The 16,452-nt window shown below is 39.5% G+C and overlaps 1 protein-coding gene across 1 annotated transcript in view; it reads left to right on the forward strand.

Moving 5' to 3' along the window:
• The window catches only part of LOC122066914, a 179,474-nt gene extending 163,383 nt beyond the window's left edge, over positions 1 to 16,091 (forward strand). The window contains exons 54-61 of the mRNA XM_042630743.1: positions 1,891 to 2,112; positions 2,192 to 2,551; positions 4,411 to 4,569; positions 4,682 to 4,966; positions 5,040 to 5,255; positions 5,352 to 5,404; positions 14,991 to 15,099; positions 15,394 to 16,091. Coding sequence (XP_042486677.1) covers positions 1,891 to 2,112; positions 2,192 to 2,551; positions 4,411 to 4,569; positions 4,682 to 4,966; positions 5,040 to 5,255; positions 5,352 to 5,404; positions 14,991 to 15,099; positions 15,394 to 15,735 — 1,746 coding nt within the window. The 3' untranslated portion in view covers positions 15,736 to 16,091. The remainder of the gene's footprint in view (positions 1 to 1,890; positions 2,113 to 2,191; positions 2,552 to 4,410; positions 4,570 to 4,681; positions 4,967 to 5,039; positions 5,256 to 5,351; positions 5,405 to 14,990; positions 15,100 to 15,393) is intronic.
• Positions 16,092 to 16,452: the final 361 nt, after the last annotated feature.

Below are 16,452 nucleotides of genomic sequence, written 5' to 3' on the forward strand. Positions count from 1 at the left end.
CAGCCATGAACTTCGCAACCTGAAACTCAGCGTACTGAATCTTCAACTGTTCCAAATCAGTAGTAAGAGACTGATAAAATTGAGCTCCTCCGACATTCTCTTGAAGGCATTGTAGTACTTATTCAGAGATTTGTCCCCCTGTTTGAAGTTAAAACATTTTATCAGAAAGATCATAAATACAAGACAAATTCTTTTCCTGAAGAAGCTTTTCTTCAAGTAATCCCAAACTCCTTTGGCGGAAATGGCTGGTTCCATACTGTTCCACAACCAGATAAGAAGAGTGTCTTCTCATGAATCCACTCCTCGTATTCTTTAGAATCAGAAGAAAGTGGGTCAGATTTGAGGTACTTCAGCTTGCCATTAGCATTGATATAGACCTTAACAGCATGGGCCATAACAAATAATTAGATACTCCATTCAATTTGATGGTAGCAATATGGACATTAACAGCGTCCACAAGTAGATTTGGGATCAGCCATCATGCACAGCAGCAACTTCACCAACCAGATTGAAGATGATCAATGAGACAGCAAATAACCGATAAGGGCAGGTAAGATCACCTCTGCCCAGTGACAGAAATATAGAAGTAATGTAGATCTACCTGAAACTGTGGTTGAAAAACCCTACAATGAGGACTAATAATTCCCCAAAGTATCACTTGATCCTGACGGTCGAATTAAAAGTAATTTCAGAATTGCAAATTGTGAGAAAAAAAAAAAAAAAAAAAAAAATTTCTCACCAGAATTAAGAAGATTTAATATAACAGATGATCCACAGGTTGGATCTGGCTGAAATTGAAGTCGACGGACCCTATGATGGGGGCCAAGAATTCCCTATGATATAACTCTTAAGGAACAGATTAAAAGTAATTTGAGAAATCAATTCTTCCAGAAAGCTGCTCAAAACAGGGTATCGGCAGGAACAAGAACTGCAGTATTCTTCAGTAAAAACAGAGGCTTATCAGCCTCAAGTGAGTGTAGAAAGACCTTTCCACTGGGGCCAACAATGCCCTAAAACTCAGTTGGCTATAAGAGGAGTAATCATAGTAATCAATGCAGCCGGAAAAAAAATACAGTACTGCAGGGAGGGAACAGCAACCAATCCTCATAGAAATCGATAAGATACCTCCATGGAATAGCTATAGTAGACAATTTTCTTCGTGTAGGTAGCATAGACATGAGAAACTCTAGTTTATTTTCATGTCATCGACAACTAGGGTTTCATAAAATAGATAGGGCAGAATTGGTTGCTGCAAATAAGAGGGAAGATCACTAGAAGACTATCAAAGCAAGGATTGAAGAAAGGTACATATAATGTTGCTTTGATATCATAAAACAATCCCTAACACTGGAAATCAGTGTTAGAAAAAGGAGAGAGAGAGAGAGAGAAGAAAGAGAATAGCAGCCGCAAGTCTGGGAAAGAAAGGAGGCTTATGATTTGGTCACAATACCAAACAGTCCAAACTGTGACTCCTATGCTGCATTATATAACTTAACAAAACTATGTACTAACATTACGTAAAGCATTACTATAAACAGAACTATGTACCCAAAATGCCCGCTATCATAATACTAACACAATGGGAACAATCTTAACAGGATCCATGGTTTCCCCCAAGAAAATACAACGCTTGCATTTCCTTTGTGAATACTGTGTATATGTTTCTCTGCTTGATCTGTCATTTTTTATTTCTCTGTTATCTGCCATTTCAATTGTATGTCTCTTGTTAGAAAGGAAGAATATTGATGCTTCAGTGAAATGAACTCTCTCTCTCTCTCTCTCTCTCTCTCCCATTGTGAGAGAGAGATAAAACCTGGTTAGTTTTAAGCATCATATTGATATTTCTTATACAGTACTACTGCTTCAAATAACATCATACCTCTTTTTCAGGTTCATCTAAGGAAGGTCATGCACAAGAACAGATTTATGCGGAAAAGTGCTGTTGTTCCTGCAATCATAAACCGTATTTGGAGAGACCTGATCCATAATCCTTTACATCTGATATTTTCAGTAGATGTGCTTGGTATGACAAGCTCAACATTAGCATCTCTTAGCAAAGGTTTTGCTGAGCTCTCAACAGATGGGCAGTTTCTACAGTTGCGTTCAAAGCAGGTAAATCATCTCATCCTTTAAAATGAAAATGCAATCCTAAAGCTTTATGACATAATTAATTTCTTCAATGTGGAATCAGGTATGGTCAAGGAGAATCACTGGGGTGGGTGATGGAATTCTTCAAGGAACTGAAGCTTTTGCACAAGGTGTAGCTTTTGGAGTGTCTGGTGTAGTGACAAAGCCTGTGGAGAGTGCCAGACAACATGGTCTTCTAGGGCTTGCACATGGTCTTGGACGAGCTTTCCTTGGATTCATAGTGCAACCAGTGAGTGGAGCACTAGATTTCTTCTCATTGACAGTGGATGGAATCGGTGCAAGTTGTACCAAATGCTTAGAGGTCTTCAATAGTAAGACTAACTTCCAGAGAATCAGAAACCCCCGGGCCGTTCATGCAGATGGTGTTCTTAGGGAGTATTGTGAGCAAGAAGCAATTGGGCAGGTACTTTCTTATGCTTTATCTTTAAATGTTTTGTGCCAAATTCCCAAAATATTATGAAAATGTGCTTCCAGGCTGTACATGACAATAAACCAACGGTTAAAAGCATTTAGAGTCCATTTAATGTTTATCCTAGTGTCATTGTGTACTAGGATATTCGTTTTACTTTTCAGCTATATTATATACTGCTTGATGAAACAAAAATTAAAATGGAGAGAACAAAAAGGTCATGACATGTAATGTGTGGCATATGCATGGTTCAAGGTTTCCACCGATAACCGTCAAAATTTTCCACATTTCCATGGTATCCCGGAACTCCGATATCAAATACCATGTGACTTTTAAAAGTCGTTGGTTTCAACCGAAATGTGGAAATTTTCCTCGAAAATGTGGGAATTTTCGAGTGGACCAATGGGTTACCCTTTGGAAAACCTTTTTAAATGGGAAACCAAGCCTTCTTATTCCAAAATTTCAACCCTCTACCCCTATTTCTTCTCTTTGAAGTGGGAAACTTGGGAAAACACTCAAAATTTTGTCCTTGTGTCATCAAATCTTCATTCTAAGCTTGGATCTTGCACATTCATGGAAAATCTACCTAAGGAAGGGAGTTTGGACCAAAAAGGTAAATCTCATCTTCCCCAAACCTTGTGTGCCATCCTTCGAGAGCACCAGTTCATTTGGATATAGTGGTGGGTATGGAAAGTATGGTGGATCTTCTACTTCATTTGGACAGGAGGTAGTTCAGGGGGTGGGACATCTTTTGTTGACAATATCTTCGAGTATCCATCCCAACCTTGTGTGTCACATCTAAATCCTATCACTATGACTGAGCCATTCCCTAGGCTGGGATACCTAGCTGATTTTGATGATGCATCTTATAGATGGGCAGTGGCAGACTACTAAAACAATTGGGCCCAAAACATGTCATGGGATTCATATGTGGTGCATTCAGAGGAATGGTTATGACATCTGCAGTGGTAGCAACTTGTGGATTGGAACCACCTAGACACTCTATTTGGAATTGGTTTTTGAGTGTTGACTATTGGCTGTTGACTGTTGACTGTTGAGACTTGAGAGAAAACTCACAATTATGTAATATTATTATTTATTTTGGATCCTTTACATTATGTTTTGTTTGTTTTGAACTTTTAATAATGTATTTCACATTTTTAGTTAGTAACTTATATATGTACTTATGTAGTATAGTTTCAGTCAACAACTTAACGTACATTAGCAAACTTTGGTCAACACCACAAGTATGACTTTAGGTGTTTTTTCCATGAAACTAATTATGTGAGTGGGTTAGAAATGTCTAACATAAGACGTCCACAAAAAAACATGCAAAAAAAAAAAAAAAACACACATTTTGGGGGTCAAAACCAAAGTTTCCACCTAATCGGGAAAAGTTTCATAGTTTCCTCGAAATTTCCCAAGTTTCGACCGAAATTTCGGTCTCCCCAAGGGTCGAAACCCGATACCTTGAACCTTGGGCATATCCATGCATGTATGTGTGTGTGTGGTGATGAAATCCGGAAGTCTGATTGCTTCCCTCAAGTCAAATGCTACATTATCAATCTTTTATTGGCTTCGAACCATCCAAATCCCAGCTGCTGAAATTTAGTGATAATGTTGTTTCTACTCTCCTAAGCCTTATTTCTACAACTTGGGTAGAAGTATATAACTTACTTAGGGCTTAAAATTGACCAAAGAAGCAAGAGTCGAGAATAGCCAGGATATCATTTTGGGCAATTTTTAAGTTCTCAGACCATACGGTTATATTAATCATACTTTCCTCAATGACAGAAATCTACAGGTTAGGTTGTGAAGGAATTTCTTGATGTAATTTGTGTTTCCACTTTCAGATGATCCTTTTCCTCGCAGAAGCTAATAGGCAATTTGGCTGTATGGAAATATTCAAGGAGCCTTCAAAGTATGCTTTGTCTGATTATTACGAGGATCACTTCAGTGTGCCCTACCAGAGGATATTACTTGTAACAAACAAGCGTGTTATGCTACTGCAGGTTGGAAAAACTTAAAATACCTTCGACCTTTTTTTTTTTTTTTTTTTTAATATATGTCTTAATTTTTTTTTCCTGTTCCTAATTATTCGCTTTTTTCTCCTTTCCTGGCTAGTGTCTAGCTCCAGACAAGATGGATAAGAAACCGTGCAAGATCATGTGGGATGTACCTTGGGAAGAGCTCTTGGCACTGGAGCTGGCAAAAGCAGGCCACCCTAAACCCTCTCACTTGATTCTCCATCTCAAAAATTTCAAAAGGTCTGAAAACTTCATCCGACTTGTCAAATGCAATGTTGAAGAAGAAGCTGGAGGAGGAGAACCCCAAGCTGTTAGAATATGCTCAGTAGTGCGTAAGCTATGGAAAAAACACCAGTCAGACATGAGAAGCCTAGTTTTGAAGGTCAGTCCTCATATATGTGCTGATATAACCTGAAGATATGTTCATAGTCACATTCTAATATTTCCGTATGCAGGTTCCTTCTAGCCAGCGGCATGTATATTTTGCTTGGGATGAAACAGATGGGAGAGACTGCGATAATCAGATGAAGGCAATGATTAAGCCAAGAGAATTCTCTTCAGTTTGTTCTGTTTCAGAAGAGAGGAAATTCATAAAGCATAGTATCAACTTTCATAAGATCTGGAGTAGCGAACAAGAGTTAAGAAGTCAATGTACAATGTGCCGAAAGCAGGTGCATGACTGGCTACCTAGCTTCCTACTTTTCTTTTTTTTCTTTTTTTTTCTGGGATTTTGCAATTTTAATGTCAAATATTGGAACCATATGTAGGTTTTGAAGGATGGTGGAGTATGTAGCATTTGGAGACCAATTTGCCCCAATGGGTAATCAATAAATCCTTTCCCAAATCCAATCTCCTTTAACTTTTGTACATTTTTTTTCAACAAGCAACATAGTGCAGTTAATTTCTGGAGGTCTGAAGTATTTTTGTGTAATGTATACAAAGAAAGCAATTCCTTAAGTTTTTATGTCCTCTTGATATTTTGCAAGGACATCCCCTATAAGCGATACGCCGTGTTGGCGCCCAAATGCGTGTTAAGTCAACAAGGATTATCATACCATGGACAAGTGCAAGTAAAGAAGCTAGTCCAAAAGCGTAAGATTAGAGTTGATAAATGCTTTGAGGAGACGAAGGATCAATATTTCCTACATCCGAGAGACTAGATGGAGGGGTAAAAAAACTAAGGAGTTTTGAAAACTTTAAACTTTGGTATACGGAAGATCAAAGTAATAGAAATGGAGTCGATAATGTTGTAATATAGGTACAAGGGTTGAATTTTACGTGGGGGTATTTTGTTCTTGTATCCATTCTAGATTGTTCTCCTCCATATTGTAAATAAAGCTGGCACGTGTCCCACTAGACACAAGTCATTCACTCATTCCAACATAGTATCAGGGCAGGTGAGATCCAAACCCTAAGGATCTTTCTCTTCCTTCTCTCTCTCTCTCTCTCTCTCTCTCAGTGGAGACTCTTTAAAACCACTGAGCTCCTCACTAGTCTCGATTCTTCTCCTCTGGGCTCTCAAATCTACCTTGTCCAATGATCTGAGAGACGCAGTCCCTTTCTTTCTAGATCAGTTTTTTCTAGTTTCACCTTGATCGATCTTTTATGCCAAAATTGGTGTTCTTGGCTTGTTACGTCGATCAGCTATGAAGACATTCCCTTGCGGTGCTTCCTACTTGTTTTGTGGCTTGTGTTAGCCACTTATCAAAACCATATTTTGACTTTTAGGGTATTTTACCCTTCTTGATTTTTGGATTTTAAGGGTTTTTCTCTACTATTTTGTTTTATTTCTACTGACATCTGGTGAATCAGTTTTTGTGGCTTGTTCTATCCATTTGTCATCATTGTGTCACAGATTTCGACTACATCCACTGGTGGCAGTGATGGAAATCCCTTTGGTAATTTTCCCACATTCCAATCTTCATTATGTCAAAGATTTCGACTAAATCCACTGGTGCTTATGGAAATCCCTCTGGTAATTGTCCCACATTTCCAATGTGTGCTATCAAGCTTGATGGTACCAATATTTGATGTGGTCAACGTTCGTGCTGTCTAATTATCAACTCACGTGGTTACTACAGGTATCTTATTGGGACTACAGAGAAGCCTAATATTGTGGGTACATTTGTTGATAAATGGGAGTGCGAAAATTCCTTGGTTATGGCATTTCTTATCAATTCTATGGAACCCCAGGTTGCTCGAGGCTATCTTCTACTTGATTCCGCTGCCAAGATATGGAAGGCTGCCCAAGACACCTATTTCTAGGTGGGGAATGATGCACAAGTGTTTGAGTTTCTTATAAGGTTGATGAGCTGAAGTAGAAAAAGATGACTTTACAATACTACTCTGAGCTACGTTCTCTGTGGCAGTAAACAGTAGTTAGGTTTCTACGAGGAGTTTCAGCCTACCACAGCTATTGATGTTGCAAACTTTAAAATTCCAGAAGACAAGATCCGTGTGGGCTTTGCAAAAAGGTTTATGACTTCTTGGCTGGACTAAATGTGGAATATGACCATATGCGTGCCCGTGTTCTGAGTCGTGAACCCTTCCCTACCTTGGAGCAGTCCTATGTTATGATTAAGCTCGAGGACATTTGATGTATTACTATGTTACCACAAACTACTTTAGATCCTCCAGAGAGAACATCTCTTGTTTCCAATCCTCAGCCCCGCAATGAAGCTTCCCAGTCTGGCAACTCCTCTAACAAAGCTCTAGTGGAATGTGACTATCGTGGGAAGGATCGTCACACTAAGAGCTGTTGTAAACTCCATGGATGTCTTGCTAATGCCTCTGGTCACGGTCACAATCACAATCGTGGTCGAGGGTTGGTAATTCTAGTCAGGCTAATCACACTGAGGTAGCTGACCCTCCAAAGGATGCTGGATCTACTCTCTCATCATATGAGCTGCTTGCCTTTCAGCCCCTTTTGAGTAGGAGTCTCCTCAACCTGCAGTTGTTGCTACTGCCAATTCCAACCTTGCCAGTTTAAGTACCCCGTCATGTGCTCATAGTGCTTCTTCCTTATGGATTATCGACTCTGGGGGCATCAAATCACATAACAAGTTCTTACCACTTTCTCTCCCAATATACTCCGTACTCTGGTAATGGTAGGGTTCAGTTAGCTAATGGGACTCATTGCACCATCTCTAGAAAGAGTTCTATACTCTGTTCTCCCTCTTTAGCCTTTTATCTGTTTTACATGCTCCATCTTTTTCTACAAATTTATTGTGCATTAGTAGTCTCACTTCCAGTCTTAATTGCAAAGTCATGTTTGTTCCTTCATATGGTGTTTTTTAGGATCGGTCACAGGGGCAACGATTGGCTTTGGTAGAGTGCACAATGGTCTATATCTTCTTGATGATGGATCTTCTTTGATCTCTAGTTAGGCTCTTCAGACATATTCGACACCTTTAATTTCTAAGTTACTACAATAGCATCATTGTTTGGGACGTCCCCCGATGGGGACTTTAGCTAGGATTTTCCCTTTGCATTGTAATTCGAGTGATTTTTTATGAGGCATTTTTTTTTTCAAACATACTCGAATAAGTTACTCTCTTTCAGATAATAAAAATGCTACCCTTTTTCATTAATACATTTTGATATATGGGTCCCCTTTCCTATATCTATAACTGGATTCCAATGGTTTGTTGACTGCCACTAGAGGACCACTTGGGTGTATACGATGCGCACTAAAGGGGAAGTTTTTCAGTGTTTTCAGTACTTCCATCGCATGGTGCATACTCAGTTCAAAGCAACTGTTAAGTTACTTTGAAGTGACAATGACCGTGCATACTTCGAAGGCTCCTTTTAATCTTATCTTGCTACTCATAGGATCGTTCATCAGACAAGTTGTGTCGATACTCCAGCTCAAAATGGTGTTGCTGAGCGGAAGAATGGATACATTTTGGAAGTTGCAAGGTGTTTCATGTTTGAGCTGCCTTTCTAAACAACCAGATGCCCTCTCAGGTTCTTGCCTTCCTCCCCCTCTACTACTCTTCAGGTTCCTCTGAAGGTCTTCGGCTGTGTTTGCTATGCTCGTGATTACCATCCCCATAGGAAATTTGATCCCCATGGCCTTCGGTGCATTTTTCTGGGTTACTCTACCACTGAGAAATGCTACCAATGCTATCACCCTCCTCGATGTTGGATTGTAACTATGGATGTTGTACTCTTTCATAAGTCTGAGGCCTACTATTCTACTACACCTCTTGAAGGGGAGCCTTTTACTACAATGGAAGATGTGTTGCCTCTTGAACTTGATATACCCCAATCTTTTGTTCCAACCACCTTTTGAACTTGATATACACCAATCTTGTGTTCTCAATGCAATGGTGACCACACATTGTTAACTAAACGATCAGGAGGAAAGCTTGTTTTTGTTGATTGTTTACGTCGATGATATTGTCATCACGGGTAATTACATTGAAGAAATTTCTCGCCTCAAACAATATCTCGGTAAAGAATTCGAAATTAAGGTCCTTGGACAGCTTCGGTACACTTTTGGCATTGAATATTCCAGGTCTGCTAGTGGCATCTATCTGTCTCAGTGGAAATATGTGCTTGACCTTCTTTCTGAGACTAGAATACTAGGGTGCAAGCTTACAAATACTCCCATTGATGTTAATGCTCACCTAGTTAGCAAGGATGTTGATCCTGTGGATAAGGGGCAATATCAGAGATTGGTGGGGTAGTATATCTACCTTTCTCATACTCGTCCAAACATTGCTGATGTCGTCAGCCTACTTAGCCAGTACATGCATGATCCTTACACGATCCACATGGAAATGTGATGCACATTCTCTGGTACTTTAAATCTGCTCTAGGTTGAGGTGGAATTTTTTTCTCCTCAATCATCTTCGGGCTAAGGCCTTTACGGATGTTGATTGGGTAGGTTCACCTGATGATCGTAAATCCTTTACTAGTTATAGCATCTTTGTTGGTGGTAATCTTGTTACTTGGAGGAGCAAAAAACAAACTATCGTGGCTCAGTCTAGTGCTGAAGCAGAATTCCGTGCTATGGCACATGGTATTTGTGAGCTTCTATGGCTTCAGGGTCTTCTCACAGATTTGGCTGTCTACATGCCCTATAAAGCTTTACTGTGATAGCAAATCTGCTATCAACATAGCTCACAAACCAATTCAGTATGATCAGATAAAACATGCGGAGATTGATCGTCATTTCATCAAAGAAAAACTGGACTCAGGTCTCATTTGTCTACCTTTTGTTCCTAACAATGAACAACTGGCTAATGTTTTTACAAAAGATCGTAGTAGTAAGATGAACATCTTATTGTTTGCAAGTTAGGCATGTGTGATATCTATGCACGAACTTGAGGTGGAGTGTTGTAATGTGTACAAGGGTTGAATTGTCCATAGGGCTATTTTGGTCTTGTATTTGTTCTAAATTGTTCTCCATATTATAAATAAAGTTAGACTATGTCCCACTAAATGCAAGTCATTCATTCATTCCAATAGATAAAGATCTTGGGATTATATCTATCAAGTTTGTGTTGGAGACAGAGGTGGTCAATATAATTAGCGCTTACACACCCCACAAGTATAATTGGATGAAGGAAGTAAGGAACATTTGGGTGAATTATTGTGAGGTTTTAGTCAAAGAGAAAAGGTTATTATAAGGGATAATCTGAATGGACATGTGATCGAAGAGGCTATGAAGGTGCTCATAGAGGTTATGGTTTTGGAAAGGAATGAGGAGGGAACAGTAATAATTTTTGTGGCCTATGATTTATCCATTGTGAACACTTTGTTTGAAAAGAGAGGAGGAGCATTTATTCACCTACAAAAGTGGGCATTATACCATCCAAATAGATTTCTTCCTAACTAGAGGGGTTGATAAAGTGTTTTGTAAGGACTGTAAGGTTATACCTGAGGAGTGTGCAACCACTCAACATAGATTGGTGTTCATGGATATATGTCTTCTCTCGTAGGATCGTAAGATAGGGGAGCCTAATTGTCTTAAGTTAAAGTGGTGGAGCCTAAAAGATTCATTTACTTATGAGGTGGTTAAACAAAAAAGTGGGACTTTGAAGGGACACCAATGCGATGTGGAACGAGATGTTAATGGGTATTAAAAAGGTTTCTAAAGAGGTCGTAGGGAAAACAGAAGGAAAACGACGTGCCCCTAGGGAGACTTGGTGGTAAGATGAGAAGGGTCAAGCAACCATTAAGACCAAGAAAGCGAGTTTTAAGACTTGGCAAAGGACAAAGGGTGTAGAGGACCTAAAAAGGTATAGACTTGCCAAAAATAAAGCTAAGATGATTGTAGGGAAAGCAAATGTCGCTCCTCGGCATCTAATGAACGTGGGCCAGGCTGTTGAGCCCCATCCATGGAGATGATTATAGGTATATATGGGAGTGTCATGGGGGGCATGCTCTTTAGTCCCAGATCAGCTAGGGAGAAAGATCCTGAGCTATTGATAAAGGGTGGCTTCCTTCACTTGGCATGAGGCCCATGGGCCAAAATGGACAATATAATGGCAAAGATAAGAAAATGGACAGTATAATGCCAAAGATAAGGGGCTGGTCATTACAATGGTATCATAGCAAACCCCCAGCAATATGTGGGGCCACAATAAGGATGTTATGCCTCAGCTCCTACTGAACACGGTCCAAGCCTTTGAGCTCTAGTTGTGGATACGGTTTTGGGTATACACAGGAGTGGCCATGGGGGGCATGCTTTTTAGTCCCACATCGACCAAGGAGAAAGATCCTGAGCTATTGATAAGTGTAGCTTCCTTAACTTGGAGTGAGGCCCATGGGCCAAAGCGAACAATATCATACCAATGTAAGGGGCCAAGTCGTTATAGCTAAGGTGAAGAAATAAAACCTATATAGCAACCTAAACACAAAGGAAGGGGAAAACCCTATCTATAAGATAGCTAGAACGAGAGAAAGGAAGAGTAGAGATTCAACCATATTAGATGTATTAAAAGTGAAGATGGTAAGGTTTTAATAAGAGGTGAGGATATCAAAGAGAAATAGGAAAAGTAATTCTACATTTTACTTAATGAAAGAACCTCTCCCGAAGAACGAACAAGTGCTTCCTCAGCTCATCAATGACTCGAGGGAGCTAAGATCCACCCGTGGAAATCCTATTGAAGTTATGGCCATAGAACCAGAAAGATCGAGCTACAGACCATGGATCTTGGTCCCTCCTTGACAATCTTCCCATCGAAATCAACAAGGCAAGTGTCTGCTGAAAACAATGGCATCGGAAACCGAAGAGAGACCGAAGTTCAAATTGCAAATACAACAACGGCTAGGGAGGAACTCTTTGTAACCGCTTACCCACCGTTTGGAGACGGAAGACAACAATGATGTGATAGTGTCCCGAAATACTCTGTTACTCATATAGATACCTTATGTTGTAGATATATACGTAAATTAGGGTCTGAAGTACAGAAAGCCTTACGAAAGATGAAAGTAGGCAAGACATCAAGCCCAAATGAGGTCCCAATAGAAGTATGGAAGAGCCTAGGAAGCTATGGTGTATCTTGGCTAACCAAGCTATTTAATAAGATTATGACCACGAAGAAAATGCCAAATGAATAAAAGAGAAGCATTGTGGTCCCAATTTACAAAAATAAAGTTGGTATTCCAAGCTACAATAACTATAGAGGCGTAAAACTAATGAATCATACTATAAAGTTATAGGGGAGGATTATAGAAACCCACCTGAGAAAGGAAACTACTATTTTAGAGAACTAAATTTGTATGATGATGTGGTGACTAGCATAAGAATAGTGGGGGCCAAGGAAGTGAATCCAATTATAATTGGGTTATATCAAGGATCAGCCTTAAGCCCTTATTTGTTACCGCTAATCATGGATGATCTAACTAGATACATCCAATATGAGGTTCCTTGGTCATTTATACTTTTTGCTGATGATATTGTGTTGGTGGACGAGACAAAAAGCAAGGATTAACGCAAAGTTGGAGCTATGGATATCAACCTTGGAATCAGAAGGTTTTAAAATAAGTAAAATGAAGACAAAGTATATGGTGTGTAATTTTGGTCACGCTAGAACGGTTAATTAAATGGTGAATTTTGATGAGATGGAGATCCCACAGAGTGATTATTTAGGTATCTGGACTCAGTTATAAGTATAGAAGGTGATATAGGATGATGTAGCTCAAAGAGTTAATATATTTTAGTTAAAGTGGAGAGGTGTGTTCAGAGTGTTGTGTAATTGGTGTATTCCTTTAAAGTTTAAAGGGAAATTTTATAACATTGTCATTCGGCCGACTGTAATGTATGATGCGGAATGTTGGGCTATTAAAAATTGACATATAGATAAATTAAGTGTAATGGAGATGAGGAGGTTGAGATAGATCTATGGAAAAACTAGGAAGGACAAAGTAAGGAATGACCACATTAGAGCTGAGTTGGGTGAAGCCCTATACATGGTAAGCTACACGGAAGTCACTTGAGGTGGCATGGCCATATTCAGCGGAGGCTTTAAGGTGCTCCAGTTTGGAGGAGTGATCTGATTCAGATTGAAAGATCTGAAAGAACCAAGGGTAGGCCTAAAATAACCCTAGGAGAGGTGGTGAGGAAAGGCATGCATAGCCTAGGCCTTCTACCACATATGACTGCGAATAGAGCTGATTGGAGATCAAGTGTCTATTTAGCCGACCCCATTTAGTTGGGATAAGGCTTTGTTGTTGTTGTTGTTGTTGTTGTTGTTGCTGTTGCTGCTGCTGTTGTTGTCGTTGTCGTTGTTGTTGTTGCTGTTGTTGCTGCTGTTGTTGTCGTTGTCGTTGTCGTTGTTGTTGTTGTTGTTGTTGTTGTTGTTGTTGTTGTACTACAAGGGAAGGAATTTCTTCTCTCATCAAAGTGTATCAAAGAGTTGGGATTAAAAGTAAGATATAAGATTGCATGAGATATATGAATCCAAATGAGTTAATATGTATCAACACTAGTTCTTGATCTGGAAAACCAAGGCTCCTTTTGGTAGTCATCCAGAAAGATGTTTCTGACTTTTTTTCGTTCTATGGAAACAAAAAAACAGAATAAAGCGTTTGGTGCCAACTTGGTGTTTTTCGGTTTTTTTGGAACGAAAAAGGAAAAAACCCTAGAAACAAAATATGATGGAACGACAAAACCTTTTTCCATCATTTCGGTTTTGTTCCAAATACAAAAAAGTGAACTAGGGTAATTGAGTTCACCAAACACCATTTTTTTTTTTTTTTTCAAAACGGCATTTTGACATAGAAACTGAAAATTCTGTTTTTGACACAAAATGTCGTTTCTAGAACTGAATGACTACCAAACACAGCCCAAGACTGATCTAAAAGAGAAACAAAGAGCCAACCTGCGTCGGAATGGAGAGGAAACAAATGATCTGACCTTGATTGAATAAAAAATAAGAAACTAGAAGACAAAGAAAGAAAGGGTATGGACTAGGCCTCCCACCTAGAACTTGACCAACATCTGACCAGTCCTCTTGGCTTCCCATCAAAGTTGTTGTTGCTTCTCACATTAGCAGTCTGCATCTCACAGAATATCACAAGCATGGAGCTAAGAAGAAGTTCAAAACTTCAAATCATGGGGGTAATGTGATCGCTTACTATTTATTTATAACTTCAATAAAATAAGAAAAATAAGAAACCCCACATGCATGGAACGAGGAATTAATCCCTTACCACCAGAATTTAGAAAGTCTCTAGAACTACTACAAATAAAAACTAAGGGCTGGTAGTCATGAGACTCAAGACTCATGTCCAGCCTTCTAGAAGCAATGAAATAAAGAAAATAAAAAAATACAACTTAAATAAACCCCACATATGTAGTAAAAAGGACTAAATCCAAGACTGAACTGTGGGTTCAATTTAAGATAAAAACTGGTCAAGAACTTGGACCGAAAGTGCTGAACCATAGGGACTTCAGCTCTGAACGCTGTACTGGTTCCTTCTCCTGCTACGCATGTATTTCTGAGTGAACCTTGGATCTGCACCAAAGTAACTTCCATAATTTTGTAGCCATCTTTCCATCACGTTCAATGTGCTGTCAAAACATCTAGCTTAAGTAACTAAAATGGAAGACTTGGTCCAAAAGAAATCGGATGGTAATCCCATATTTCTACCAGGTTTTTGGATTTTTGAAATAGAGTAAGCGGCATCATCATTCTTGCCATCTGTGACAACATCATTGTCGCTAAAATGAATGGTATAGTGTATCAGCATTAAACAAACATAGTAAAACTTGTTTGTCAATTGGTCTCTGTGATTTGCCAGTCCTTGCCATCACCTCTTCAAGTTATATGTAGATTTCTTCTCATCACTAGGAATTGAACCTTAGATTCCAGAAGTTCCATCACCACCTCATGCTGATGCTAAATTTTTTTATTAACTTGATAATACAATTAACATCTCTTTTGTTGCAGTTACGTATCCATTGGGGACATAGCTCGTATAGGCACTCATCCACCAAATGTTGCTGCTGTGTACCATAAGATCAACGAACAGTTCTCAATTCCAGTGGGTTACGACCTGGTAAGAATGATACTCATAATGCTGAACTCTCTTTACCACCGTTGCAATTTAAACATTGGGTTCCTTTCCAGAATCTCTCTAGAAAGGATATGATACTCAAAAATCCAACTTTTCTTTACTAGAATTGCAATCTAAATATTCGGTTTTTCCAGAATCTTGTAGAAAGCCATAGTAACTTCCCTTGTACCTACCACCCCCTCGCCCTTACCCCCCCCCCCTTTCCAATCGAATTCTTCTGCTGCAAAATTTTCTACTTCGGATGCCTTAAGAGACTTAATTTTTCTACACATGCAGGTGTGGAGGAACTGCTCGGAGGACTATGCTACTCCCGTATCAATTTGGTACCCACGGGCACCAGACGGATTTATCTCTCTTGGGTGTGTTGCTGTAGCTGGTTTTTCAGAGCCACAACCAGGTTCTGCATACTGTGTGAGAGAAACACTTGCTGAAGAGACGGTATTTGAGGAACAAAAATTGTGGGAATCAGCAGACTCATACCCATGGGCCTGCCATATGTATCAGGTCCAAAGTGTAGCTCTTCATTTTGTAGCTTTACGACAGCCAAAGGAAGAATCTGAGTGGAAACCTATGAGGATCATTGACGACCATCAGCTATCAGTAGAAACGGAAGGTTGATGAACATTTGAAGGTATGATGGGCCTCTTTCCATGTCAGTGTGCAGAAAGACTTGTACAGTGGAGCTTTTGCTTTCATTATTTGGGAAATGGTTCTCCGAGACGCCAGGTGTCTCTCAAGAAATTACATGGCTGACCTCCTATGTACAGATTCTATGCGCCTTATTGGTGTGTTCTTTTATGCCGCTTGCTCAGAGAACCCTCTCCCCAGACACAAATGGTCTAGGCTAAAAAAAAAAAAAATGTAAAATGCATTTTGTTGGCTTTAGGAAGGAAATAGGAGGAGAATCTTGGAGAGACACATTTATTGTAATCAACCAGAGGTTTCCACAATTATTTAGTGAAATTGAAATTGAAGATGCGTGTTTCGTCTGTGTGGTATATAGTCCAGTAACCTCATCAGATGCTATCTTGGTGGTTTCAGTATCACCGGTACTTGATATCGATACCATGGCGGTAGTATCGTTCAGTACAGCAGAGGGTAAGTCTGAAAAATTGTAGTATTCATATTGTCAATTTGTATTGGCATTAGCTGAGACCGTACTGACCTGACACAGTGATCAGCTTGATTAGGGTTACATGGTCTCTAATAGTGTGTATAGACTCATCTTGAATCAGGGATAAGAGAAACTCAATAAAAAAGGGCATAATTGGTGCACAAGGCTCCCGCATGTGTGATGTCCAAGGATAAAAGAAACTTATATGGTCCAGGGATGAT

This window comes from Macadamia integrifolia, unplaced genomic scaffold (genome assembly GCF_013358625.1).
Source record: "Macadamia integrifolia cultivar HAES 741 unplaced genomic scaffold, SCU_Mint_v3 scaffold263, whole genome shotgun sequence".
NCBI lineage: Eukaryota > Viridiplantae > Streptophyta > Magnoliopsida > Proteales > Proteaceae > Macadamia > Macadamia integrifolia.